The 26,896-nt window shown below is 36.2% G+C and overlaps 1 protein-coding gene across 1 annotated transcript in view; it reads right to left on the reverse strand.

The window, feature by feature from the left end:
- EYA4 (EYA transcriptional coactivator and phosphatase 4) overlaps positions 1-26,896 on the reverse strand; it is a 229,118-nt gene that overhangs the window by 20,211 nt on the left and 182,011 nt on the right. The window contains exons 7-13 of the mRNA XM_081093969.1: positions 23,280-23,346; positions 21,919-22,061; positions 21,638-21,781; positions 19,868-19,947; positions 17,014-17,197; positions 10,018-10,154; positions 7,916-7,999 (exon numbers count right to left, since the gene is read on the reverse strand). Of these exons, the coding sequence (XP_080950095.1) occupies positions 7,916-7,999; positions 10,018-10,154; positions 17,014-17,197; positions 19,868-19,947; positions 21,638-21,781; positions 21,919-22,061; positions 23,280-23,346 (839 nt within the window). The remainder of the gene's footprint in view (positions 1-7,915; positions 8,000-10,017; positions 10,155-17,013; positions 17,198-19,867; positions 19,948-21,637; positions 21,782-21,918; positions 22,062-23,279; positions 23,347-26,896) is intronic.

Consider the following 26,896-nt stretch of genomic DNA (forward strand, 5'->3'; position numbering starts at 1 on the left):
AGACCTCACATTCTTTGCATTGACAAATCAGATTTATGGGGATGGAAGAAAATATACTGTTCTTCTTTGATTGTTACTTTCATCAATTCCACGCTTCTAAAGTACATAACTCTCTATGCTACCCCAGTAGTGATAGGAAAGTCCACGAAAAATGCATTTTGTGCATCTGATAAGCATGCAAGCAAATGTAACTTTTAGAAAACCAATAATAATTCTCTAACAAGTAAGCACAGAGTATGGTATGATGAAAACTGTGTTTGAGCATTCCTACTCCAGTGGGAATACAACTCCATGGCACTTGAAGGGGTTGCTCATTTGTTTATCAAGCTATGGCAATCCCACAACACACACTCTGGGAGAGCTAGGACTTCGTAAGCACTTTGGCAAAATATTATTTGTGAACGAGGAAAGTTTAGGTTTGCGGTTTGCCGTAGTGTAAACTAGCTGTGTTTTACCAAGGTTTCCAAAGAGTAAGGCTTATCTAAAGGGAGGAGTTTCATCTGCCATGTCAAAGGCTTGGCACAGACAGGCTAAGGATAGTTATGTCACAAGCCAAGGAAAACCATGCCTGTAAGAGGTGATAATCTAGTTTCTAAGAGAATGTCTAGTGAGGGCTGACTTTCAAACATCTAATTTTACTTTCTTTTCCCCCATCTTACTAAGTCCTTGGGAGAGTTGATTCTAAGTGAGTGGATTACAGTATCACATTTTTCTAGCTAAAGGACCCACAGATGTAAGAATCCAAGAAAGATGAGCAGGGATTTGGTGGGGGTCGCCTTAGAAAGGTCTCTGAAGTGTTGGGCTCGCTGGGCCTTGCCAGACTACTGTGAAAGAACTGCCGGCGCCTGCAATTCCATGGTTTTATCAGGCATTTGAGAGTTAAATATACTTCTGGATTGAACCCAAGTTTTATACAGAGATGTTTGCTCATTTTCATTAGATGTTTGTAGAAATATGGGCACCTTATGAATCAAGAGTTACTGCCTTTTTCAGTTTACCTGTAGGGAGTGTTGAGTTTAGGGTCTGAAATTAAGTGATAGTGAAAACTTGGACAGAGGAAAAAAGTGGGATAATAAAGGCACCAACAGGAAGCTCTGATGCATATTTTACATATATAACAGTTCTAATAGGTTCAAAGTGTCTACAGCAGAGTTTAATATGGGGCAAACTGAACTTCTGCCAACTTACTCTGTGCTCTGCTCTATTAAAATACTGAAACTACTCCCAAGACATTTGTTTTGAGAGAGAGAGAGGAAGAGAGAGAGAGAGAGAGAGAGAGAGAGAACGAATTGAAAATAATGAATAACTTTTGCCCCTTAAATGTGTGTTTCTAAACCGATGTTACCATCATATGACTAAGTCAGGTTCAAGTACAGCAGCTCTCTATATCTAAATACTATGTTAACACAGAGCAAAATTTGGAGCCAGACTGTCTGTCTATGGGCCTCTGCCCTGTACTGGCCATCAGCTGGAACACTTCCCTAGGGACACAATATAAAAATATCTCAGGAGAAAAAGCAATTATGTGTTGTTGTTGTTTTAATAGGGGACTTTTCTTTTTAAAGAACTGAAGTCCTTGCAACAGTTACTCATTTGGGACCTGAAGCACATGTAGATAGTGACAAAGGCAGAGATGTGTTAGTTCATTACAGAAGAAGGAAGACAAGCTTGCTCACTAACTAAAGTGGAAGTAGTGAATGGGTCTGTTAGGAAATAAACTCTTTTAATCAGTGACAAGAGATGCAGTTCAGTCATGAATCAGAAGGAAAATTTAACCATTGAGATGTTTGTCTACGATGGATAGGCAGTGGACTGGAGTTCTCAGGGGGAATTGGGGAATGGTTTCAGGAACATTCATTTATTTAGCACACATTTACTGAGTGTCTACTATGTGGCAAGAATATTCAAATTCTTAACAGAAACCAATAGACAAAGTCCCTGTCCTTAAGGGGTTCATATTGTCACTGGATGACCTACCAGCTATATAAACAAAGAAAAAACCCCCAAAGGAATATATAATCTTTCAGCTGGTGAAACACAAAAAACAAAACCAGAGTTAGCAGATACAAAAGTCGACAGGGATAGATGGTGATGGCTCAGTCACAGAAAGCACAGGGAAGACCTTTCTTAGGAGATGGCAGCTGGAGAGAAGAGACCTAAAGACGGTGAGGGAAGTAGCCATGCACAGACGCCAGTGGTGGCAGGGAGCACATGCAGAGGCGAGAATCAGTCTAGTGTATGTGGAAGAGTGTAAGGCAGAGACCCAGGCCGGGGAAGTAAAGCAAAGCAAGTACGCAAAAGAAGAGAGTGCTCAACTGGGCCAAATGCTGAGAGCCCCAGCAAGAAAAACCATGAATTTGGCAAGAGAAGGTCATTCCTCGGACTTGAAGAGAGTCGTATGACTGGAAGGCTAGGGAAGAGCAGAGAGAAGGGGCAGCAACTGGAAAATGGGCTCAAGAGGATTTTCTGGTGATGGGACTATTACAGCACGGTCTATGGTGATAAGAATAATTCAAGAGTGGGAAACTGGGGACTCAGGACTGAAAGATATCATTTCAGGAGTAGATTCCATGAGTCAGTGAGAGGGTCTGGATCCAGGATATGAATAAAGGTGTAAAGAAAAGGCAGAGCATGTGGTATGGTGAGAAGATAAAGTAATTATTTCAGTTGCTATTTTTAGTGATGGAGGAGGAGTTTAATGAAGAATTGAGAGGGGAGCTGAAGGTGTGAGGGGAGAGGTTTGAAAAGTCAGCTGGAAGAGCTGATTCACCCGGGGGTGCTGAGACCCACTTGAAATGTGTGGTCACACTTAGCTGTCAGGGAGTAGGCAGAAAGGACAACCGTGAAACACACTGTCAAAACGTTAGATGCTTTCAGACTCTGCATTCCTCATTCCATACGTACCACACTCACTCTGGTCACCCTCCGCTTCTCTAAACACTGAGCTCAGTGAATACCTTACGTTATGGGATAAGACAACAGACACAAATCCAGGCAAATATCCTCGGAAAACACCCAGTTCCCCAACATTCAGATTCCCTTGAAACCAAGTAAGATAGGTTACACTTTCGCATGTTTATTATGTGGTAGGCCGTGTTTTGAGTTTTAGTGCATTAACTCATTTAACCCTGCTAATCAAATTAGTCTTTTCATTCTTCTTCTCACTTTAGAAAAAAGATTGTGAAGTCGCACAAACACCAAAGAAACTACCCAAGGCACAAGTGTAGAAAGAGGTGGCGCTAAATTTGGAACTCAGCTCCATTCCTCCTCCACGCCAGCAGACTTAACCATATGCCCAGCGAGATGGTAACCTGCATGGTGTTAGCCATTAGGGAGGCCTCCAATCCATGGCTCCAAACACTTGATTAATTCTAATCACTCCCCATTAAATGAAGAATTCTTGCTATAAAACTGTGTACAGATTGTTTAATATAACAGGAACCAATTGATTTATCCTTAGGAGCATATTATTTCCCCAGTGCTGCTTTTATATAGGATGTTGTCTAAAATGAGCAAATCATGTTGGGAGCTTGAATTTTAATTTGACACTGTAAGGCAGGGATGGGGAACGTCCAGCCCGAGAGCTTTCCAAGATCCATGAAATCACTTGTTCTGGCCCTGCCAAGGCATTCGGGGTGAGCTGATTAAATGTTTGACCAAATATGGCAGGCTGGTTTTTACGTTGAGAATTCTGTATGGCTTGTGAATAATGTTGTAACCATCCGAATGATCCTTGGCAGGAAAAAGGTTCCCCACCCCTGCTATAAGGTAACGATTCGCTTCTCCTTCAGTCCTTTCATCGACTTAGGCTGCTTCCTTTGCATCCTTACTGTGAAATAACTTTGGAGAATCATGGCTTCATAGCACGTGATGTATTAATGCTACAGAAGAAGTCAAATCCTTAAAGCACAGTCTGTTTAGCTTCATTGTTTCCGTGCATCTGGGTTTTCACAGCTTTGAAATATCCCTTTGCAGATCCCTCCTTCTAAAGCAGACCCCCCTCAGGAGAGCACATAATCTTAACTATTCTATAATCCAATCCCTGCCTTGCTCTCTCCTACCTTTCTGTAACCTTCCTTAAATTCCATCCTTAATCTCAAACGCATAAAAGAAACTGCACACTGTTCTTCACTGGATCATTTGAGATCTTGCTCCTCCTGGCAACTATCATCAGTTTGGCTCAAATAAAGTTCTATAAAAATTCTCTATAGGTTTGGACATTCCTTATTTCAACAGGCCTCCTTGGAGTAGCAGAGAAAAATATAAAGGACAAGGACTTGTTATGAACTGACATGGTTTCCAACATATATACCAGCATTTATCATTTTGTAACCTTGGTCAAGTTTCTTAAACCCTCATAATCTACACTTCCTCGTCCATAGAATTTAGATCCCTATAAATTACAGCACAGTAATTACAAGAATTAAGTGGGTTAACATTTGTGAAAGTGACTAATAACAGAATTTTTTTGAGAATTAATTCACACTAAGAGTTCTGCTAAGCCCTTTAAACATGTTTTCTGTCTAATTCTTATTCACTATAAACAGTATTATTCAAGTTTAAAGAAACTGAAGCTGAGGGATTAAGAAATTTGCTCTATGTCAGAAAGCTGCACACATGAGCATTGGGTTCTCAAAGTTAGGTTTATCTGACTCAAAGGCTCTTGTCCTTAACCACCATCCTTATTGCTTGTGAAATGCCAAACACAGGCTCTACCACATGCCAGGTGTCCTGTACATGTATGTTCATTTTCCCACACCTTCCAGTAGTGACCCTGATCTTTGCCTATTCCATACCACCATGAGGCACTGATAACTGTCTGCCCCACTTTATTTCACTGAACATTTAAGTTTTCCTTGTTGATGGAAAAATATCCCAATCACCTGACAGAAGAGAATTGGAATTATTCCAATTTAAAGGAGAACTCACATAATTGTCTACACAGCACCTCACTAATTGTCCTTACTCCTTTCAGGAAAAGTCACTTACATATGTGTCCATAGTAGAATACATGTCTATATTGTGTGATGTGCTGCAGCAGAAACAACACAAGCTTTGGGGAGAAATAGTCTAAGGACCCAGGGTTCATCTCTGCCACCAACTAGCTGTGTGACTTTCACACATTTTACTTCCTTTCTGAGCATGTTTCCTCTTCTACAGATTGGGGCAAATAACCTACCCCTTAAAATTGTGACACTTATTGCCTGGCACATTGTGGGCATTACAGAAAACATTGGTTTCCTTCTTCCGCTAGCTTTGTGCCACCCTTCTGGAAAACTCTGCTATTTTAAGCAACTATAAGCATAGAAAATGTGTCCATTTTGTATTCAAACAAAGCTTCTGACAATACTTTAAAATAGTGGACCTTGTATGTGAAATGAAGGCTGTGTGTCCAGGCTGCCATGTGGGGAGGGGACAGGTTAATCACAGTGATGCACCACTGCGGAGGGAAGTGTGAGAACTTTGCTTTTGGAAGTATTCTTAGAGCCAGTTTACACGTCACTCAAGAAAAGCAGCTTCATTTCTTTTTGATGGTTCACCCTCCTCAGCTCTTTATTGGCACCCCCCTCCTTATCCCCAATGGAAGTCCATGCTCAGTCCTGGGATGGAAGCAACTTTATGGTATTTTTGACAAAAAGAAAAATAATGGTATTTTGACTACGCTCCTTATTCATTGCCTTGGGGTCAAATGATCTTATTTCTAAAGATCAAAATTACCATGGAAGAATGAAGGTCTGAAGTCAGGAAATATTTTTAAAAAGCTAAAGATAATTGCAAAAAAGATTACTTCTACCACTGATATGGCATAAATGGAAGCAACACAGATATTTAGATACAGACACTGATCGTGACATTTTGAAGGGAACTTTATTTGAATTCATGTGTTCAAGTTAGAGTGTTTATTTTAAATGTTTATCTAATATGAAACTATCTGCACAAAAATATTGTAATCAGTTCAACAGAATTTACTGTGTACTATTCACACGTCAAAATTATTCCATAAGAAATGCTTTAGATTATTGTCTGGAAACTTTTTAGATGGTATACTCTATCAGTAATATAATTTTGGTAGGCACACCAAATTTATGTGTAGTATAATTTACTTATTAATTATATACCTATTCTTTAAATTATAATCATACGCATGTGTTTACAAAGTATGTGCTTTATGAAACAGACAACAATAGAAACTTCAAGATACAAGTGTGTGTGTGTGTGTGTGTGTGTACTCATACACTAACATTTTCTTTCCTTATTTCAGCTGAGCATCTTGTGTGTTTCTGGCGCATATGCATGCATCTTGCTCAGTGTTTTAGATGACAATGATTGGGATGAAGGGACTAAGACTCCTTCTTCTAAATGGTCATTAAACAAAATTGTTACCTTTCATATCAGTTTAGCAGCATTCATTAGCTACACTAAACATCAAATGCCCTACAGATTCACCAAGGTTGCATTTTAGGAGGAAGAACATGAGTGCAATTCATCATTACTAATCTAGAAGACAAAGTTTAACAAACTTGCTAAAAACTGCACATTGAGCTGACATGAGACCCTATTAAATAATGTGACACTACAAAGAAATAGGAAGACAATTCTGTATGTGTGAACCAAAGTCAGATACAACTTTGAAACCGGTAACTGAAGAAGGGCCACTATGCTTTGAATTGACTCTTGTTAAATCAAGAATCCTATAGAGTCCAAGACACAAATAGTAATGACATAAACAATTATGTTTCCAGATGAAAAGTCTGTTGCGGTTTCATCAATCTTTGAAAAAGCACTCACAGGTGTGTAACAACACGGTTTTAAGAAGCTAGCCCATTATGACAATGACAGCACCCAGCCAGCGTGGCTCAGTGGTTGAGTGACAGAAGATTACTTCCTTATTCCAAATAGCATTTTATAGCAACATTTGGGGCAACAAATCAAGCAATTTTTTAGTTCCCTTATTAAAGGCCTAGAGGGCTGGTGCGCAAATTCGTGCACAGGTGGGGTCCCTCTGCCTGGCTGGTGATCGGGGCCAATCAGGGGCCATCTCACCCAGTCCCTAACGGGGAGATTGGGGCTGGACAGCTAGGGGGATGGGGGGAGGGATCACAGGAGGTTGGCTCACCACAGGAGGTTGACTGTGGGAGTGCACTGACCATCAGGGGGCAGCTCCTGCATTGAGCGTCTGCCCCTGGTTGTCAGTGAGCATCATAGTGACTGGTGCACTGGTCGTTTGGTCCTTCGGTCTTAATGGTAGCATATATATATATATATATATGTGTGTATATATATATATATATATATATATGTATATATATATATATATATATACACATATATATACACATATATATATGGTAATTTTATATGCTTAAAGTCTATTTCAATTTACAAAAATTTTTAAAATAATTATAGCAAAGTAATAAGCTTGATTTTGATGTAGAAAACTCAATAATGAAGAAGAAACAAGAATGCAATTTTTTATTAGTTTTGTGAAATTTCCCAATTTACATAAAGAAATGATGGGCTAGTAGAAAGAAATAATTAAGAGCAGATTTGATCGACTGCAATGAAACCACTTAAATGTATTTTTTTCTAATTATCCTTTTAATTCTCACCCCAAAATATGTTTTTTGATAGATTTTTTTAGAGAGGAAGGGAGAGAGAGAGAGGGAGAGAGAAAGAGAGGGAGAGAGAGAGACATATATGTGAAATAGAAACATTGGCTGCCTTTGGCTCGTGCTCCAATTGGGGATCAGGTATGTGCCCAGATCAGGAATTGAGCCACAACCTTTAATGCACAGAACATGCTCTATAAATAGAGCCACCCAGATGACTAAATATATTTTTAAATGGCTCTTGATTTTTCAGCAAAATAAAATTCTAGCAAGGTTTCTTGGGGTAAAATGTCTTGATTACTTACCTTGCCGTACTTCTGGGCATAGGAACCTGTGAGCAGTGAATGAAAAACAATGATGGTTTCATCCAAGTCCCAGACAAACACACGCTGAAGAAAAAGATAAATATCAAAGAATTATTAAATCATAAGGAAGCAAAAATCTCTTTATAAGTAAAAAACATCTCATTTTGTTGTTGGATATACTCTTGATACCATTTTAGAGAAACCTATGCTACGCCATTAATTTTTCCCCCCAAAATTTCCAGATCTAACTCCTGTAAAACCTAAGAAGCAAGAGTTATACAAACAATAAGCTTAAAAATCCGATATCCTAATTTGAAGAAATTCACCCAAATATTTATTTGCAGTTAATACCCCAAAAGACACATTTGGACTTTGTGATGGAAGTGAACTTGAAACTCTATCTTAAAGTTTTATACCTCATAGATTTGTGATATTTTACAATACATTTAAAAATTTAAAAATATTTAAAAGACTCAATAATAATCCCTAAATAGATATTACCAAGTGTGAGCTCTTGAGTCAGCTTAGACCATCAGGTGGGTTGTTTGGTCTGCACAGTGAAATATTTCAAATTATTGATCAACTTTTTAAGATTAGGAAATTTCAAACAAACTTCAGGCTTCTCATTGTGGCAGAGACACTGGAAGCTGTAGCAATGCTGGCTGAGGTGCCATAGGGAGGGGTGGACCCCTTTTGATTGGGCCAATGCTCTCTGCTCTCACAGTAGGGTGGCTTCCTAGCCCAGTCCACCCATGGATTGTCACCAGCCAAGTCCCTGATGCATTTGAATCTGCTACTGTTGTTCAGGTAAAGGAAATGATCTCTCATGAAAAAGGTGTAATGACTATTACTTAACTTGACCAAATCTGGAAATTTAATGTTTTTTCTTAATTGAAGTGAAGCAGGAATTTTAGGGGGAACATAGGCAGGATTAGGGATTTTTTGGAATTGGGGTCCATACTGGGAGAAGGTGCATTTCCATGACACAAGGAAGCCAGGTGCAGTTACATCTCCATAAGACAAGGGAGCAGCAACAGTTGCATTTACATAAGACAAGGGAACTGGAAGTAGCCAAGAAAGGTCTATGTTTACAAACTAAAGAGAAGGAAGCCCTTCATTCAGATGGAAAAGAAGAAAGCCCAGAGGAATGGAAGGACCATGAGGAAGGAGGGGCTTAGGAATCACTATAGTAACCAATTTGAAGGGGAATATTGACCAATCAGAGGGGTATCAGAACACAGGAACTGCAGCCTTTATAAACCATAGGGAAAAGGAACCCAGTGGGACCCTTTCCCCCTCCCTACGTGGGCGTTCGTGGGTGTTCGTTCTGTGGGACTCCTCCCTCACTCCACGCGGGAGTCTGTATCTATTCTTCAATAAATTTCCACCTTTGCTATACCACTTTCTGTCCTTGGATTCATTCTTCGATTCTGGCGGACAAAGAATCTGGGTTCCAGTCCAAAAATTCGGTATCAGAAGTAGGCAGTTATTTAAGAAGTAACAGATTAAGGTTAAGAATAGTGTCTCCTGATGTTTTATAATAAAAGTCAACCTGTTTCTTATGGATATATCTCAAAGGAGCTTTCAACCAGAAAAAAAAAAAAAAGGCTCATGAAAATTTTTACAGACCTAAAAATTTTAACCTGTATCAGATGACTGGAAATTTTTTTCTCTTTTCAGAAGATAACTTTTCATTTTCATACAGATTAATTTTACCTTTTACAATTAATTGACCCATATAAGTATCTTTCATTACATTAGTACCACCAAATGAAGTGTTTCTCAGAAAATTACACCAGAAACAGTTATTTTTAAAATTTGTTTGTACCAACGTGGACCAAAAGATACAATTATCTCAGACCTAGAATTTGTAACTCATTATCACTTTTAAGTTGTTGTTTTTATAATTTGGCCATTACAATGGATGAAATCTCAAACTTTCAGCTGTGAAATGCCCACTACAAAGTAGATCCACTCCCTTCATCATGATATATATATCATATATATTTAAAGTTTGAAGCGTTATGAAACTGTAAGTATAGAATATGTATTCAATAAAAATAAAACATCATATTATACTCTTTTAGGATGAGTCAGCATACCTCCAAGTCACTGTCGGGAGGTGGGGAAGGGTTATTTTTCCGGCCTCTTCCTCGGGACTTTGACCCAGAACTCCTACATGTTCTCTCATCAAGATCTTTAATGGGTGTGGAGGGGCTCTGCACGGTATCAAACTCTCCTAAAAATACATAAGTTACATCAAAAATAGCACTTCATTTTTAGATTAGGTATGAGTCTTCATTATTAATCATCTTAAACTCTTATTGAACAGAAATTTTAGGACAAGAGAGAGAGAGAAAGAGAGAAAGAGATTGATTGATTTATACTCCCAAACCCAAAATTCTAAAGGGACAAAAAAATCTGTCTGTAGGTCAGGCAAATCCCTCCCAAGTTTCAGGCTCTGTGATCTATTAGACCTGAACACCTTTTATACTCCATATGCCTTCAACTTCCAATTTCTAGCCCCACTTATATATTTATCTAAATTTAAATCTGTTCTCACCTCCTTACATCAGAGTTCAGAGGATGAAATGTCTTGTGGATCAATTCCATGCAAACTTGACTCCTTTACCCCACCTCTTAAGGAATCTCGCTCCATTAGTCAAACCCTCTCTCATCTTCCGTCCAACCTTTTCCTCTTCTGGGGTCATAGGCAAGTTTAAAAGTCCTTTCCTTTGACCTTACATTTCCATCTAGAAGCTATCTGCTTGCTATCTTATTTTTTAAAATGACACTTCTTAAAAGAATAGTGCATACCAGTGCTGTCTGACAGAAATATAATGCGAACAACAAATGTAACCACATATATAATATAAAATTTTCTGGAAGCCTCATTAAAAAACATAAAAAGAAACATGTAAAATTAACTTTATTTATGTATGTTAATTGACCTAATTTATCCAAAATATCCATTTCAACATGTAACCCATATAAAATTATCAATGACATGCTTTACATAATCTCTTTTTTTTGTATTAAAGTCCTGTGTATAGTTTACACTTACAGCGGACCTCAATCTGTACTGGCCAGAGGGCATGTGCTCAATAGCCGCATGTGGCCAGCAACTACAGTGCTGGACAGCACGTCTCTCTCCACTTCCTGACAGCCGATTTGTCATCAATTAGCTTCAGTTCCCCAAAACTGTAAAACTACTCTGATGCCAAGTCCCAATAATGACCTCATTGACAAATGCAGTAGAGAGACTCAGATCTTATATTCCTGGATCTCCACGCTGGGTTTGATCCTCTTACACGCACCCCTCAGACCATTATTTGGCAGCTGACACCATGCCCTCTCCTAAGTCTAGAATCTCTCTCACCTTCTCTTCCTAAGAGACCTGGACTCCTCTTTTTCTCTCAATCCTTATATGTTGGTATTTACAAGCTCCATGCTTTGATCACTGTCCTTCTCATGCCACACCATCTGGGTGATCCACGATGTTAGTCACCCTCTGTGTGATGACTGTTAACAAAATCTATACCCCCAACCAGGCTACATTCTAAGTTTCAGACTTTGTATCTGATTGATTTCTTCATGTCCCACAGATACCTTAAAATCTGGCATGTCTAAAGCTAATGGTGGAGCATCTTATGAGGTAGGAAGTACTGAGCAGTGGCAAATCTGTGTGTATATGGGGGGTTGAGGTGTGTTAAGATAAACAAATGGAGGCAACAGTGAGGTGCAGCAAAACCTCACAAGTAACAAGAGTCAGGTTTAAAATGCTACGACTGCAAGCATTTTACACAATCTCTCTGACTCTCAGGTTGTGTGTGTGTGTGTGTGTGTGTGTGTATGTGTGTGTTATATTAAAGTATAATACTTTTTTTGAATTATTGAGATAGAGCTGGTTTACATTTAATTGGATTTAATTAATATGCACAAAGTAAAAACTTCTAGGAGAGTCTGATGGCAAACTATATTAAATTTAGGTTATGCAACTTTAAACATAAAGATGCTATAACTAGCATGCTTTATCATGAAATTAAAGTAAAATAATTTTGAGGACAGCTGAACAGTTTTTAATATAAATAATCAAATCTGAACAAACTACATAACACGTAGGTATTATTTTTTCTGAGATGTTCTAAATAATAGTAAATTCTGCATAGCTAGCTTGTAGTCATTTGTAACAGTTATAACATCTTTGGGAAACATTGTGCATGTCAGGACAGCATCGAAAAGTATGTCTGTGCTCCAAATATCATTTGCTCTTAAAACATTGCTAGCACAGTTCATTGTGTGGACCTCTGCTATCAACTGTGTGGGAGTAGACAGCATAATAAAAAGTTCTAGTAATGAGGTTAAATATAGCCCTATCTTACAGTAAATCATGTTTTAGTTTATTTGCATAGGCATTAATTAGGCTTTAGGTATTTAAACACACACCAACTTCCAAAATATATCACAACATTTTTTTTCTATGTTTAGTTGTTGTTTTTTAACAGAACTTTCCTAAGGCTACTATGTCCTGCAAGTCAAATGTTCTCTTTCAAATAAATTGTAGGTTATAATTAACCTTAATTTATTAAATAAGCTTATAATAATATTTTTGGGATGACATTCCATACAACCTGTCTTTCTCTTCATTCTAGATCATTTTTCAGGTGTTAAATATCACAAGACAGCTTTGTTCTTGCAACAGTACAAGGGCTGAAAGGACAAAAACTTGCAAAATCCCCAAGTCACTGTGATGTTATGGGTGGTTGATGGTTGACTGGATCCATAAAGAAGGAGTTTGGCAGAAACAACTCAGCTATTCCAATAAATTGGGAGCCAACAGCATGGGAATGAAAAGAGCAGGAGGGGCAGGGAAAGGAGTATTTATAAGAAGTGTTTGGGTTTCAATAAAAATGGGACTTGATACCACTGATTCCTTCCAAGTTACTGCAAGATCTTAAAAGGGCTCTAAAAATTTGGACACAATATGGACAGAAGTGTTCTGATAGCTTGTTTAAAGAACTAAGAGGAGCAGCTCCATATTTATTCAACCTTAAGTATTTTTTTTTCATGTACTGTCTTTCCTTTTAAAATGTTTATTAAAATATGTTTGACTTTATTCACTGCTAATTATGTCTGTGATTGATTCACATTTGTAGCTTGGGGCAGTCATCTGTTCTTTCCTTAATGTGGCTAGAACTTCAATATATATGTACTAGTATATATGCTTTATTTATCATTCTGTTGATATACATTTGGATTATTCATAATTTTAGGCAACTATGAATAAAGCTGCTATAAACTTTCTTGTTCTTGTCTTTGTGGACTTAGTTCCCATTTCTCTAAGGTATATATACCTAGCAGTGGGACTGCTGGGTCAGAGGAAAGGCATATGTCCATGTTTAACAAGCTCTGATCACCTTTTTCCAAAGTGGTTGTATTAATTCACTCTCCTACTAGCAATGAGAATTCCAGTTGCTTGACATTCTTGCCAATACTTGATATTGCTAGTCTTTGTTACATTAGTCATTGTGGGGGTATGGTGGTATCTTATTGTAGATTTAATTAGCATTTTCTTGATGAGAAATGATGTGAAACACTTTTTTGTATGCTAATTTCCCATTTGGTATCTTCTTTTTTGATATAACTGTTTACATCTTTTGCCCATTTTTAAAATTGCGTTCTCTTTTCCTTATTGATTTGTCAGCACTCTTTATTGTGAAACATTCTTTATCTATATCTGCATCTATGTCTATAGCTATATGATATAAACCTCACTTTGAGTCCGTGAATCTGGTCTTTCATTATCCTCTTTTAATCTTGGGAAAACTGGAGACATGTGGGATTTAACTTACCAAGATGAAATAGTTTGTGTGAGGAATTGTGATGTGATTCCAGATCTGCTGCCTTAACCACTAGGCTTATACTTCCTCCTCCAAACCACAATGGACACTCTTGATTACAAACCTATATCTGTTTTTACTAATCAAGAATTATACAGACTTTATACAATTTGTGAAAGTGAAAGCCAAGAAATTCATCAAAAGAACTAAACTGATGAACAAAAACAGATCCAGAGACAGAGAAGCATTGATCAGACTGTCAAACCTCAGAGGGAAGGTAGGGGAGGGTGGGGTTAAGGAGGAGAGATCAACCAAAGGATTTGTATGCTTGCATATAAGCCTAACCAATGGACACAGACACCAGGAGGGTGAGGGCATGAGTAGGGGTGTAGGAGGGGGGCTATGGGGGGATAAGGACACATATGCAATACCTTAATCAATAAAGAAATTTTTAAAAATGAAGTTTGCAGTAAAAGAGCAGGTCCTGAAGAGGCCACAGCAGTATCTGGACTCCTGTAGCAACCATCCAGGTGGAACTATTCTGACCTCTATAGCTTTTGAAGATGCTATCCTTTTTTCTGATAAAGGGTAAAACCAGGAACTTGAGCTCAGCTGGTCATTAAACATTTATTGACACTTTTTTTTTTTTTTAAGGAGAAAGCTGTCAATTCCAGGGCCTCTGCCAAATAATTTCACTCGGGTAATTGCACTGGGGCACATTAACGCTGCAGGTATGGGAAATGCAGACTGGCGGAGGAGTTAAATGTGGTCAGTTCTTTCTACCTAAATCCTCTGGTTAGCTTCCACGAATTGAATTAGCACTTTGTTTCCTTCCTGTCCTTAAGTGAAATGCCATGAAGCTATGGAAAGTCTACTGAGTTCTGCCTAAGAAACTGGCTTCTTTTCAAAGAGCGAAGTGATCTTACTATATCCCTTACTTTTCTGAAGCACTTGTAAAATTTAATCAGCTAACTGTATTGTAATGCCTGCCAAGGGCTCAGAGTAAAGGATAATATTGTTACAAATGACTAATTATATATAATGTTAAAGATGATTAAAATATTTTTAAAAGGAGCTATAAAAATATCTCAAATTTTCATGTACTAATCAGTCATCACTTTCTGAATGCAAATCAAAATTATAATATACCTGATAATCTTTATGTTAAAAGCAAAGAGAGGTCTTTCTAAAGATAATGAACTAAAATATCTGTTCTTAATCAGCATAGTAATGTTTCTTTTAAATACACTGTCAAACTACCTAATAAGGTAAAGAAATAACTGAATGCTATTTGCAATTTCCAAATAACATCAGTCATTACCAACTACCTTAGGCATTTTCTTGGGCCAACACCATACATGATTGAATAATTATCCTTTAATCAGTACAGTAATGAATAACTGTACCTTCCATGCTTTAGGTTTTTAAATCCAACTTTATTTCATTAGGGTTTATCGCTAAATCAAAACAACCAGCTGTCTCTTATAGAACATGAAGTATGTTTCTCTTTTAAAAATGAGAGAAGTCAACAGAAAATGATTTATGAAAAATTGTGGGTTTAATTGCTAGGTCTCTGATTTAATTCCAAAATGCAGAGTTGGTTAATAGGAAATAATTTTCATACCGTTAAACTAAATAGCTCAAAGTTCATCAATAATAATAAAGAAAAATCTCATAGTTACGAACTAGTTTACTTTTTGTATGCATGCAAGATCTGAAAGACAAAATCAAACTTAAAGATCTTGACTAAAGTTCTGAGATCACAGAATACCTTAAACATCCAGACTTGTGTATTGTTATGGTTTTGGTTGAGATAACAATATAGTTACAAGTAGAAATAATTTCTTCTTTAAATTAAACAGAAAATCTGATAAGATCTGAATATTATCTATCAAATCTAAAATCTTTACATAACCCAAGGCCACAAAATTTCCCCCAAGTCTTCTAGAAGTTTTATAGTTTTAGTTTTGACATGTACTTATTGTATATGGTATGAATTAAGAGTCAAGATTCTGGCGAATTTTATTGTTTGTTATTTTTGTGTGTTTTTTAAAATTTTGCTTATGCATGTCCAAGGAGAATGGGGTGGGGAGGAGTGAGAGATTGAGCAAAAATGAAAAAAAAAGATAATTCATGGACAACAGTGTCATGATTGCAGAAGCAGGGGATAGGTGGTGGTGGAAGAGTGCATAGAGGGGGTTAATTGTGATGGAAAAAATAAAATTAAAAATTAAAAAGCCTCAAACAAACAAACAAAAAAAATACCTATTCATTCTCCAATTGCCTTTGCACTTTTGTCAAAACCCATTTTCCAGTGTACGTAAGTCAGTCTATATCTGGACTCTCTGATCTATTCCATTGCTCCAAGTATGTGTCCTTTTGCCAATTCTTGATGACTATTCTTTATAATAAGTCTTGAAATCAGGCAATGTCAGCCCTCAAACTTTGCAAAATTATTTTGGCTATTCTAGTTTCTTTGTCTTTCCTTGTAATTTTAGAGTCACCTTGATCATTTCTCCAAAAATGATCAACTAGTAAACTGTAAGATTAGTATTTGGCTCCATTTGTTTTAGAGTCCACAGCTTTGAGTTGATTCCAATGGGCAGAGACAATTTTGTGGGCACCTTCTGTAAAAATTCCTGCTGGAATTTTTATTGGGATTATGATGAATTTCTATTAAATTTGCTTTTAACTTTAAATGTTTCAGCTGGGTTAAATATGTGTCAGCAAATATAATTCCAATAAGAAAACAGATAAGCTTCAGACAACAAAAAAATACAATGGATTTTAAATAGGTGCTGACTGGGCAAAGATATTAGACTACTTAGCAATGATCCTAAAAACCTTAGGAAGGTCAGGAACATTCACTGACTGGAGGCATGGATGCCTCACGAAGGTGAAGGAACTATGCAGTCTCTCAAGCATAACGGAAATATGGTCAGTCATATCCAAAGAAGATAATACTACAACTTTACTACGTTGTCAAGACCGTCACAAAATAGTCTGGCAAAAGGCCCACTGACCTTTTTATATCCACTTATATTCACACACACACTGCCATTTAAGATTAAAATATAAATCTCCTAACTGCTCCACATCTAAAAGAAGTGTTTTCCAAATGCCAGAACGTCATCTTACGCAGTGGTACTAGCACAGATTAAACATCAGCATAATCATCTGGGAGCTTTCAGCCTCATTTCTGAAATGTCCATTTTCTCCACATTATTAGACACAGCAAAACATATGAAAGTATTTCACCTGGATGAAGATCTGTACCTGGTTGGCTAGTCAGTCCTGGGAGAGATTCCTGCAACTGATAGGTTGAGGTTGAGGACGATGTGCCATCAGCTGTGTTATTTGATGTCATATATGCTCCATACGTTGATGCGGAGTAATACTGTGCATACTGGTTTTGGCCAAAGGCTGTGTAGGATGGATAATCCTGAAACAGTAATTGAGATGTGTGTGTTTGAAATAGAAATTACTCTCTGGCTGGTTTGAAAAGGAAGCAATCACTATGGTGAACTGTAAGATTAGTATTTGGCTCCATTTGTTTTAGAGTCCACAGCTTTGAGTTGATTCCAATGGGCAGAGACAATCTTGTGGGCACCTTCTGTATACACATTGTCATGAATTACTTTGCTGGTTTTGCAAACCAGATCCAATACACACATTTTAATCTGACTAAAGGGTACATATGCTTCATTTTAGCCCCAAAATTACTTATCCAAGGATATATATCAACATGTCTTATGCAACTGAAGAGGCAAGAAGGAGATGGAGTCAGTTTATGTTCATAGCATCCGTTCTCATATATTGAACATCACCTGCAAGGGGGAGGTGTGGCTGCTCCTCCCAGCTTCCATGCACACCTCAGTCTGCATTATTGTGATTTTTATTCCCCTTCTTGGCTACCCTGTATAATTTTGATTTCTTGTCAGGAGATAAACAGTAAATAAAAGAAGATGAATAAAATATTTTCTTTCTCTCACAGGACACATATCACCTGAGGCCTTGACTTGAAGATTTTAGTGAGGTTTTCAAACATTTATTTGCCTCATTTGTTACAGGAAAAAAAAAGAAAACATTGGATCAAATCCTCTGACCTACTTTCTATTTAAAAATTTTAAGAACCTTAAAGTAATCTTAATAATCCTTCAAAATTCTTTTACATATTACGATCATGAACAAGGATTTGCCAGGTACTGTTCTGAAGCCTTAAATGGACTTAGTCATTTAACCCTCACAACCCCCTATGCAGTATTATCATTATTCACATTTTACTGTGAAGGGGACAGAGGCACAGAGTGCTTAAGGTTTTGCCCGAGGTCAGACAGCTAGCAAGTCTCAGAGCTGCAATTGGAGGCCAGAGAGCCTGACCTGCACCTGTGCCTTAAAGGAAGATGAATTTACTTATTGGAAAGGTCCAGACTACTAGCTTCCGGGGAAGACAATGTCTTTTTGTACTCAAACACATCTCCAAGATCTCTGCTTCTCTTTATTTCCTCTACTGCCACCCTGGTCCAAGCCACCTTTACTTGCTGTTGGAGCCAATGGACAGGTTTTCTAATTTGTCTCCTTTCTATTTTTGACTTTCTCCAAAGTCCCTGAAGCCAGAGTAATCTTTTCAAAACATAAATTACGTGATGCTATTCTCCTGTTCAAAATCCTTTAATAGCTTCCCATTGGGATTGGAATACAACCTAAATGTCTTCCTATACAGCACAAGGCCCTACTTGCGCAGGCCCCTGTCCATCTGTGCAGATGTGTTTACCCACCGGACCCTCAGGTACAAACTAAACTCCAGACTGATACAACAAGTTTATCAGCCCTGGGCGAGCTAGTACATCTGCTTTCTATGCCTGAAACACCCCTGCCCTCATTCTTCACCCAGCCCTTAGAAGACTTGGCCTAAATGTCAGTTCCATAGACAGGCCTTCCACAAAATCTCCCCTACTCCACTTAGATTTCTAATAATTTTTTTAATAGGACCCTGTTCTCTCCCCTCATGCTAATTGTATATTTACCTGTCTGTTTACTGGTTTATTGTCAACTTCTCTCAGTAGGCTGTAAGCTCCATGAGATAGGATCAGGTCCAATCCAACCCATCCCCACCTTCCTTTCCCTAGAATGCCTCCCATTCCTAATACAGAATAAGTACTCAATAAGTTATTTGCTTAAATATTAAATTGGTACTCAGTCCATGGTCCAAAATACAGGCTACATTTTATATTGGAGCCACTGTATTTAAATATTCAGGTAGCATTGGATCTGTTTTATGATATAAATCTTTCCTCTCCTTTATGAATCTTTAATCCTCTTAAGTAGAACAGACTATTTCTTTCCCTTATGTTATCACGCTACCTAGTAAACTAAAAAGTAAAAATAAAAGTCAAAAGTTGCCCTAGCTGATCTGGCTCAGTTGATAGAGTATCGGCCTGTGGACTGAAGGGTCCCAGGTTCAATTCCCCATTAGGGCATGTGCTCAGGTTGCGGGCTCAATCCCAAGTAGGGGGCATGCAGGAGGCAGCTGATCAATGATTTACTCTCATCATTGATGTTCCCTTCTCTCTCATCCTCTTCCTTACTCTCTGAAATTAATAAAAATATGTTAAAAATAAATAAGTAAAACATAAAAGCCAAAAGTAGTCCAAAGGGAACTTTGTTTAGTAACAAATGTCACTTTGGCCTAAAAATGACAGCACAATCCAATTATTGATTACAGTTCAATCAATTAATATTAATAAACTGTTTTATCAAAAAAATAAAGTTATATTTAGTATAATTTTGTTTAGTCTTAAACTAAATTATGTTTAGTTTATGATGATAGCAAAGTTTGCAATACATTTTGTAGTTCCATGCCAAATAATTAAAACAATCACAGCTTAAAGTGTAAAGGGCAAACCTTTAGTGAACAGGAAATCTAAAATATACAGAATTACCCATATCCCAAAAATTCTGGATAGCTAATTTTTATTTCCTCAAAATGTTATCTTAATTTTAAATTTAAAAAACTTATTCTGGGAGAATTTGCACTTATGTGGCAACCTGAAACTATTCTTCCCAAATCTGAAATAGACATAAAGAAGCAAGAATACAAAAACTACTATACCTGTTGTGATCCGCTGAAATTTGTTGAATTGGAAACTGAATTATTTGCATAAATAGTAGATGATGGTGCAAATCCAGAACCTACAAGTAAATAAAAAATGAATTCCTTAAGTATTTACTGTAAAATAAAAAATATTTCACTTTCAGATTCAATGATATATATATATATATAAATATATTTATATATATACATATATATTTAATTTTGTTATTAAGACAGTGAAATTTGAAGTTGAGAGGTTTATAAGGAAAATGTGCTTGACTCTATACCTCTTGTGATAACAGGTATCATCTACAACAGTCTTAACAAGGACTGCAACTAACCTTCAAGGGTTAAGTATCTAGAAGTACAGAATATTCAAAGAATAAAATATATTACACGCTGAGACTACTTCCAGATGAGTGGAACTCCATTCTACTAAATTTTCAAATGGTCATATAAACTTGCATTTGCATACAAAAATCACCCAAGTTAACTATCTGGATAGTGTTAGCTTAAGAGATTAACAATAGAACCCACTTAGACTTAATTGATGCTTGCCACCCCTGTATTTTCATTCTTGCGTTCTTTCCTTAGAACAAAAAGAGCTAGGAACTAGGGCTCAGACTCAATAGGACTTGTACTGTAATAATCTAAGGTTTGAGGGTCTTCTAAAATTTACTATTAGGTCAGAAATTTATTCAATGATTTTTTAAAATTAAGGCAAACAGGTGAACTATCAATTTGCAGATTTATTTTTTAAATATGTTCTTTTGGAATGTACTTGCTAAGATGCAAAGGGAAAGACTACTGAGGTAGCTTATTATTTTACCAATGGGTTTGAATAATATGTAATTAACACAAATTGTCCTGACCTGGAATGCCCAATATGAACGTACTTGGGGAAATAAATGAAAATGTCTCTATGGTCTCTGCCACATATTTACTGAGTCTGTAGCATGTGAACAAAGGTATTTCTCCCTACATTCTAGGTAAAGAGAGACCTGCCATTTCAGCTAAAAAAGTCTAAGTAATCATTTCATTTTAGTCAGCTGACTCAAATGTCTATTCTAGTTGTTTCAAATATGTTAATATAACCCCAAATTTTTTACTTTAATAATATAGACAAAATGACAGCTAGGAATAAGCTTTTAATGTTTTTATTATGTGACTAAATTTTTTCTGCAATAACTACACAGTGATTAAAAAGAATTTTTAATTGGAGTAAAAAACAAGGGGAAAAATTAAACAATAAACATATAGGGAGGATTTTGGGTGGTGGTGGTATATTTAAATTATATAAATATTCCTATTAAGAAATGTAGTATTAATAGGGGAGAGGTATTTTAGGAATGAACAAAAAAATCCTCATTCAATGGTAAATGGGACTTAGAAAGTACTAACTTAATTTTAAATAGACTAAAAACAGCATTATACCCTTAAAAATACTAACAAGAAAATGGTGGTTTTTGTCATGAATCTTTGAAATCACTTAAATAGATGCTAAACATGTGACTGCTGGCATGGTGACTTGCTCAGAGGTTGCTTTGCTTGGACCAAGTTTACTGCCAATTTGGCGCAACTTAAATTTAAGTATTTAAATTGAATATGGGTCATATATCTTGATGTATATTCAACTTTTTTCATCATGTTTCTTTTCTGATGAAATCGTGTGAGTAGAGGTAAAACGTTTAAAACCATCTTCATGACTATATAATTCTAGTCTGAAGCCAAGGAGTCTCATTCAGAGAATTTGTTCTCACATAACATATCTCCCATGTGTCTACTTACCTGGCATCTGGTAAGAATAAGGTGCCTGGCCTGGCTGTGGGGTGGAGAATCCTGGGCTGTAACTGAGGCACCCACTCTGTAACGGAGACTGAGTTTGTGGAAGTCCACTCTCTGTCTTGATGCCTGGCAACATCACACCCAAATCTGTTTGGAAAATGCATGTGCAAACCATTTAATTACTAAATGATCTTACTTCCATGTGATATCTTATATTAGAATAGACAACCACTAGCAGGATTACCAGCTTATAACCAAAGGAGAAGAGAGAAGATGTGAAATACCGTAAGTGGGCAGGCTGTAGGGCTGTCCTGTCTGTGAGTAGGCTGTGTAGACCGCTGGCTGCTGCATTCCCGAATATTGAGTCTGGCCTGCATAGGCAGACATTGTTTGAGCTGCTGGTGTAGAAAGAATGTGTGGATAGGGCCTAAATATCAGAAAAATAGCATTACTGTGGCAACAAAGACTGCATATTAATTCAGACAGCTTAGATTCAGTGAAACCTCATAATAGCCAGGAAGTAATCCTTTTCTTTATCCATAATATAATTTTCACAATATAGGAAAGGACATGAGTCTGAATGTCAGGAGCTCAGGCTCTGCTACAAACCAGGCTAGTGACCTTGGACAAACACTTTAAACTCTCTAAGTCTATACCTTCCTGGAAAATGAGAAATTTTGGTTTAGATATTAAATCTAAAGTCTTTCAGGCCTATAATTCTTATTTATATCAAACAAAGCAATCTAATTATAATATATATATATATATATATATATATATATATATATGGAAAATGGAGCACAGGCAAGTTAATTAATATGCTTGTGAATGTATTTCCAGTTACTGTGAGTGACCTAATGCAATGCAATGACTACAAAACTCATTAAAAGTGCTACTAAGAACTCTCTACCAAGAACTAAAATCTAAAAAAAAAAAAAAGTAGGCAGCTAGTTTCTTGAAAATAAAAAGAATGCCATTCCCCTCATCATGCCACATTCTACAAAATGTTCCCAACTGGATACCCAACCCCCTACCTATTGTTAAAGACAGACACTCTAGCTGCTGCAGAAAAGAACGCTTAAATGTGTATGAATCAGGGATCGTAAATCTTGACACATCTGGCTGACTGCAACCAAATTTACATATACAATCAATACAGTTAAACTTGAAATTTCTACCACTGCCCTCAATAAGTTGACTACATTATTTATAAAAACAGTACAGCATTTTCTTCAAAAATATATTTATTAAGACTTGAAATCCAATAAAAATATTGTAATGATGAAACAAATTATAAAGTGGTGTTTGAATAAAATGTAATGTTTTAGATTTGCTTTAAACTCATTAGCATTTTAGGGTTTTCATTTAAAAAATCAGTGTGCTCTGTTTTGATCTTGATGCCTTCCTGAAGGTTTATCAATATCCAGGATTAAGGGAACTGTCCAAATAAAAATGAGTATATCTCTATTTCTAGATTTATACAGGATATGTATCTGTCCAACTAATCTATCAGAGTATCTACCTATAACACATTAATATACAGAAATGTATCCCAATTTAAAGTTATGTTGTGTGATTACAGATTAATAAAGGTAATCCTGAAAAATTATTCTAACAAATCTGAAAGAATCTACTGACCACTTACTTGGAAGGATAGAGCTGTGGGGAATATTGATGTGCTGATCTGGGACTGTAGCCACTACTTGTTATTACTGTAAGACACACACAAAAGTGCAAAAAGGTTGCTTCATAAGTATATTTCACTAGCGTATACAAAACCAATTTAAAGACATTATCACATTAAAGATATGTATCTAAAAATTCATGACTTTCAAAAATATGAATTCATTTCTAAACAGAAACAGATGCCTATTTTATTCTAACTGAACTGCTTCAACTTTGTTCTAAGAGCATGAAATGAATTCTTAAAAATCATTCACCTCCATCATTCTCAGTAGCATGCTTTTATGTATTAATATGCTATGGATAAATATATTCAATTACAGGTGATTATTCTTTCATGATATAAAGGAAAATTTTTTTCATTTGCAAACTTTATGTTTTAAATTCCAAATATGATGCCAATACATTACCCTTCCTCCATATTTATTTTAATATAATTATAATAAAAATTAAGAAAAATGTGACAGTCCACCCTTGATTTTCAAATTGTCAAATGATACCATATTCTATTTTCTTTCTTTTACCAATCAGATGAGTAATTTAAAAATACAGTCCAAACTATTCTAGTAATAATTGCAATGTACACAGAACGCATGGGTGATGATGCAACACAAAAAAACACACACACCATAATTGCAAAACGCAGTAGCAACCTTATTTACAAAAATATTTTGACCTATCAGAGATAGAACTTTTTTGAGAAGAACATAAAGGTGAAAGCCAGGTCCTGTTAATATTTCACCTAAACATGCAGCCCCAAACTGGAATATGTCCAAAAGTTTGGAAGTTTCTCTTTCCTTTAACCATCTGCTTGACTAAGACGGATGTATTGCAAATATATGGGCTCTACCGTGTTGAGGAAGTCCCTTCAGAGCCAATCCATACTGGGCAAGCACACAGAGTGTCTTTATTAGGCCATCTGCTGTTCATTCACCTTTCAAAAAGATTAAAGTAGTACACAACGCAGCACTGGAATTAGTTTAGTCTAATCAATCATAGTTATACTTCAAAGTACTATGTCCTTTCTAAGTTGTTCATAATAATTCTAGAGCTAAACTTTTAGAATTGTAAAAGTGACAAATAGGTTTAGGTTGCTAACTATTTCATGAAACATGAGATTTTTCTATATCAAAATGCTAGTAAGTGCCCTTGTGATCTGCTACTTCATAAACAGGTAAAATTTAATGTATTTAAAATGCTATTTGGCCTGTGAACTCTGAGGATGAAAGTCTATTATAGTTTTCATAGCAACAGTACAGAAAGTATGTTTTCAAGAATATTATGAATCAATTTTGAAAATCATTAATTATGACTGGGGTGTTATGTTGTAAATATTTTCAGCAACCATTATTTAAGTGTACTTACTATATATACTTAAAAATACATTGACTAATGAGCCATTAATTTTTTACTTATTTACTAAAAACTTAATGTTTAAAACTTTCAAATGAGAACAGACATTTTTTACTACACTATGGGCACTAACTGTTCATTACATAATATTAATAGTGTTATTCCACAGGAAATTCAGTCTGATTCATTAATAGTGAATACTGTTTATCAAAAATATAGTTGAATGAGGCTTAATTCCATGATTTTTGTTTCTTATTTATAAAATTTTACTTGGGCACACTCCAAACTTAGACAATACTAATCAGTTGATTTCATGATTGTGAAACTCAAAGCTTCTCCAAAGAGACATCAAATACTGAAAAGAAACATTCTCTGAAGAAGCTTTTATTAAATAAGCCAAGGAGCAGAATTATTTCAGAAAAATCCATATGAGTGAATACAAGTCTGAATATATATGTTCCTTTCTCCCTCTAATGAATGAATCTAGAAATCATTAGCATTATGCACTCAAAACAGTATAAAGGGTCAATTAAAATTTCATATTAATGTCTATATGTTCATTTTCTAAATATAACATAAGATCTTTGTTTCAGTAAACTAGGATGTTCGCAAAAAACGTGGAGAGTTTATGCTTCTTAACTAAAATGTCTACATTTCATTCTAACATAAGTCTCCACATAACTGATAACAACAATAAAATTTAACTAAAGTGAAGTTGAGCTTATGCTGAACAGAGTAAAGACAGTTGCTACCCAGGCAGCCTAATCTTCAGTATGATTTCTGGAGAACCATGGAGACCTTCCCCATTGCCATTCAATTAATCTAGAGATATTACCCAAAGCTCTATACTCATTATACTCCATCATTTCTGCCTATAACAGTAAGGAAAACTGCTTGCCTTAAAAGTTTCCTTAAAACTAATTTAAAAAAATTATAAAGAATATTATCAGGTCCTCAGAGTATGATGTCAAGCAATTTTAATGTTTTATTCTTATGATCATGGAACCTTAGCTCAGTGACTGTCAACAGGGTGAGAGGTAGGGGATGAGGTTGGGGGTGGAGTAGAAATTTTGCTTGTAGGGGACATTAAAAATGTCTGGAGCCATTTTGGGTTGCCATAAGTGCAGGGTGCTACTGTTATCTTGTATAGATGATAGAGATGCTGCTAAACATCTTGCAATGCAGAGGACAACTACCTCACAATGGTAAATAAGTCCTATGATAGTGCTGCTTTTGAGGTGTGCTGACCTAAGTCATTGTTGTCCTAAAGAACTTGGTCCATGGTGTTAGAATTGTTCTATACCTGAGTTATCCAGTATGAAAGCCACTAGAAAAACCACATACATCTATTAAACACTTGAAATGTGACTAGTGTAACTACATGGCTTTTTAAATTTTGTACCAAATATTAGTCAATTTAGACTTAAATAGCCACATATGGTTAGTGGCCACTTTATTGGACAGCACAATCCTAGATAATTCTTAAAAGAAAATGAAGAAACTTTGTAAAAAATAATGTGTGTGTGTGTGTGTGTGTGTGTGTGTGTGTGTGTGTGTGAATTTCAGATAGGATGACTCTTCCCAGTTATTTTTTTCCTCATGTTTATATTTTCCTATGGGTATCACACAAAGACTCCTGAATAGCTCAGAATACTGTTCTAGACTATTTATAGCAGAGACTATCTATGCAGTTTTGATAGTCTGGCCTTAACCACCGTTAACTTCTCAGTGCCTTAGTATTCTTACCATAGATCTCTAAAGTTCCCTCTGGAGCTAACATTCTGTAATTTTGTCATTTAGCTTTCAGTTAACTTGTGATATGCTATTTAAGTATGTCATCCATTACTTATAATTCCATTCTTTTCCTTAAAAATATGTTCATATGCATTTACTTTGTAGAAAGTTTACAAGGATTATAATGAGTAATAAAGAATGCTAGAGTTAGTTGATATCTATTTAGCTCCTGGGAGGCAAGTGAATTGCTAGAAAAAAATATAGATTAATACATATGAATCTTTATGTATTATTTCTTTCTGTTTGGAGTACTACTATTTATGTGAATACATGACAAGCACTCCCAATAGTGTGAACTCAGGAAATGGGATCATCTTTATCTTTAAATGTCAAATATATGCTATAATACATTATCCTCAAGGATATACCTCAACTCTTTACATGAAGCTTACCCACATGAAACCCTTGTCCATGAGAACATGGAAAAATGTA

The sequence above is a fragment of the Myotis nattereri genome (genome assembly GCF_964212035.1).
Source record: "Myotis nattereri genome assembly, chromosome: 6".
NCBI lineage: Eukaryota > Metazoa > Chordata > Mammalia > Chiroptera > Vespertilionidae > Myotis > Myotis nattereri.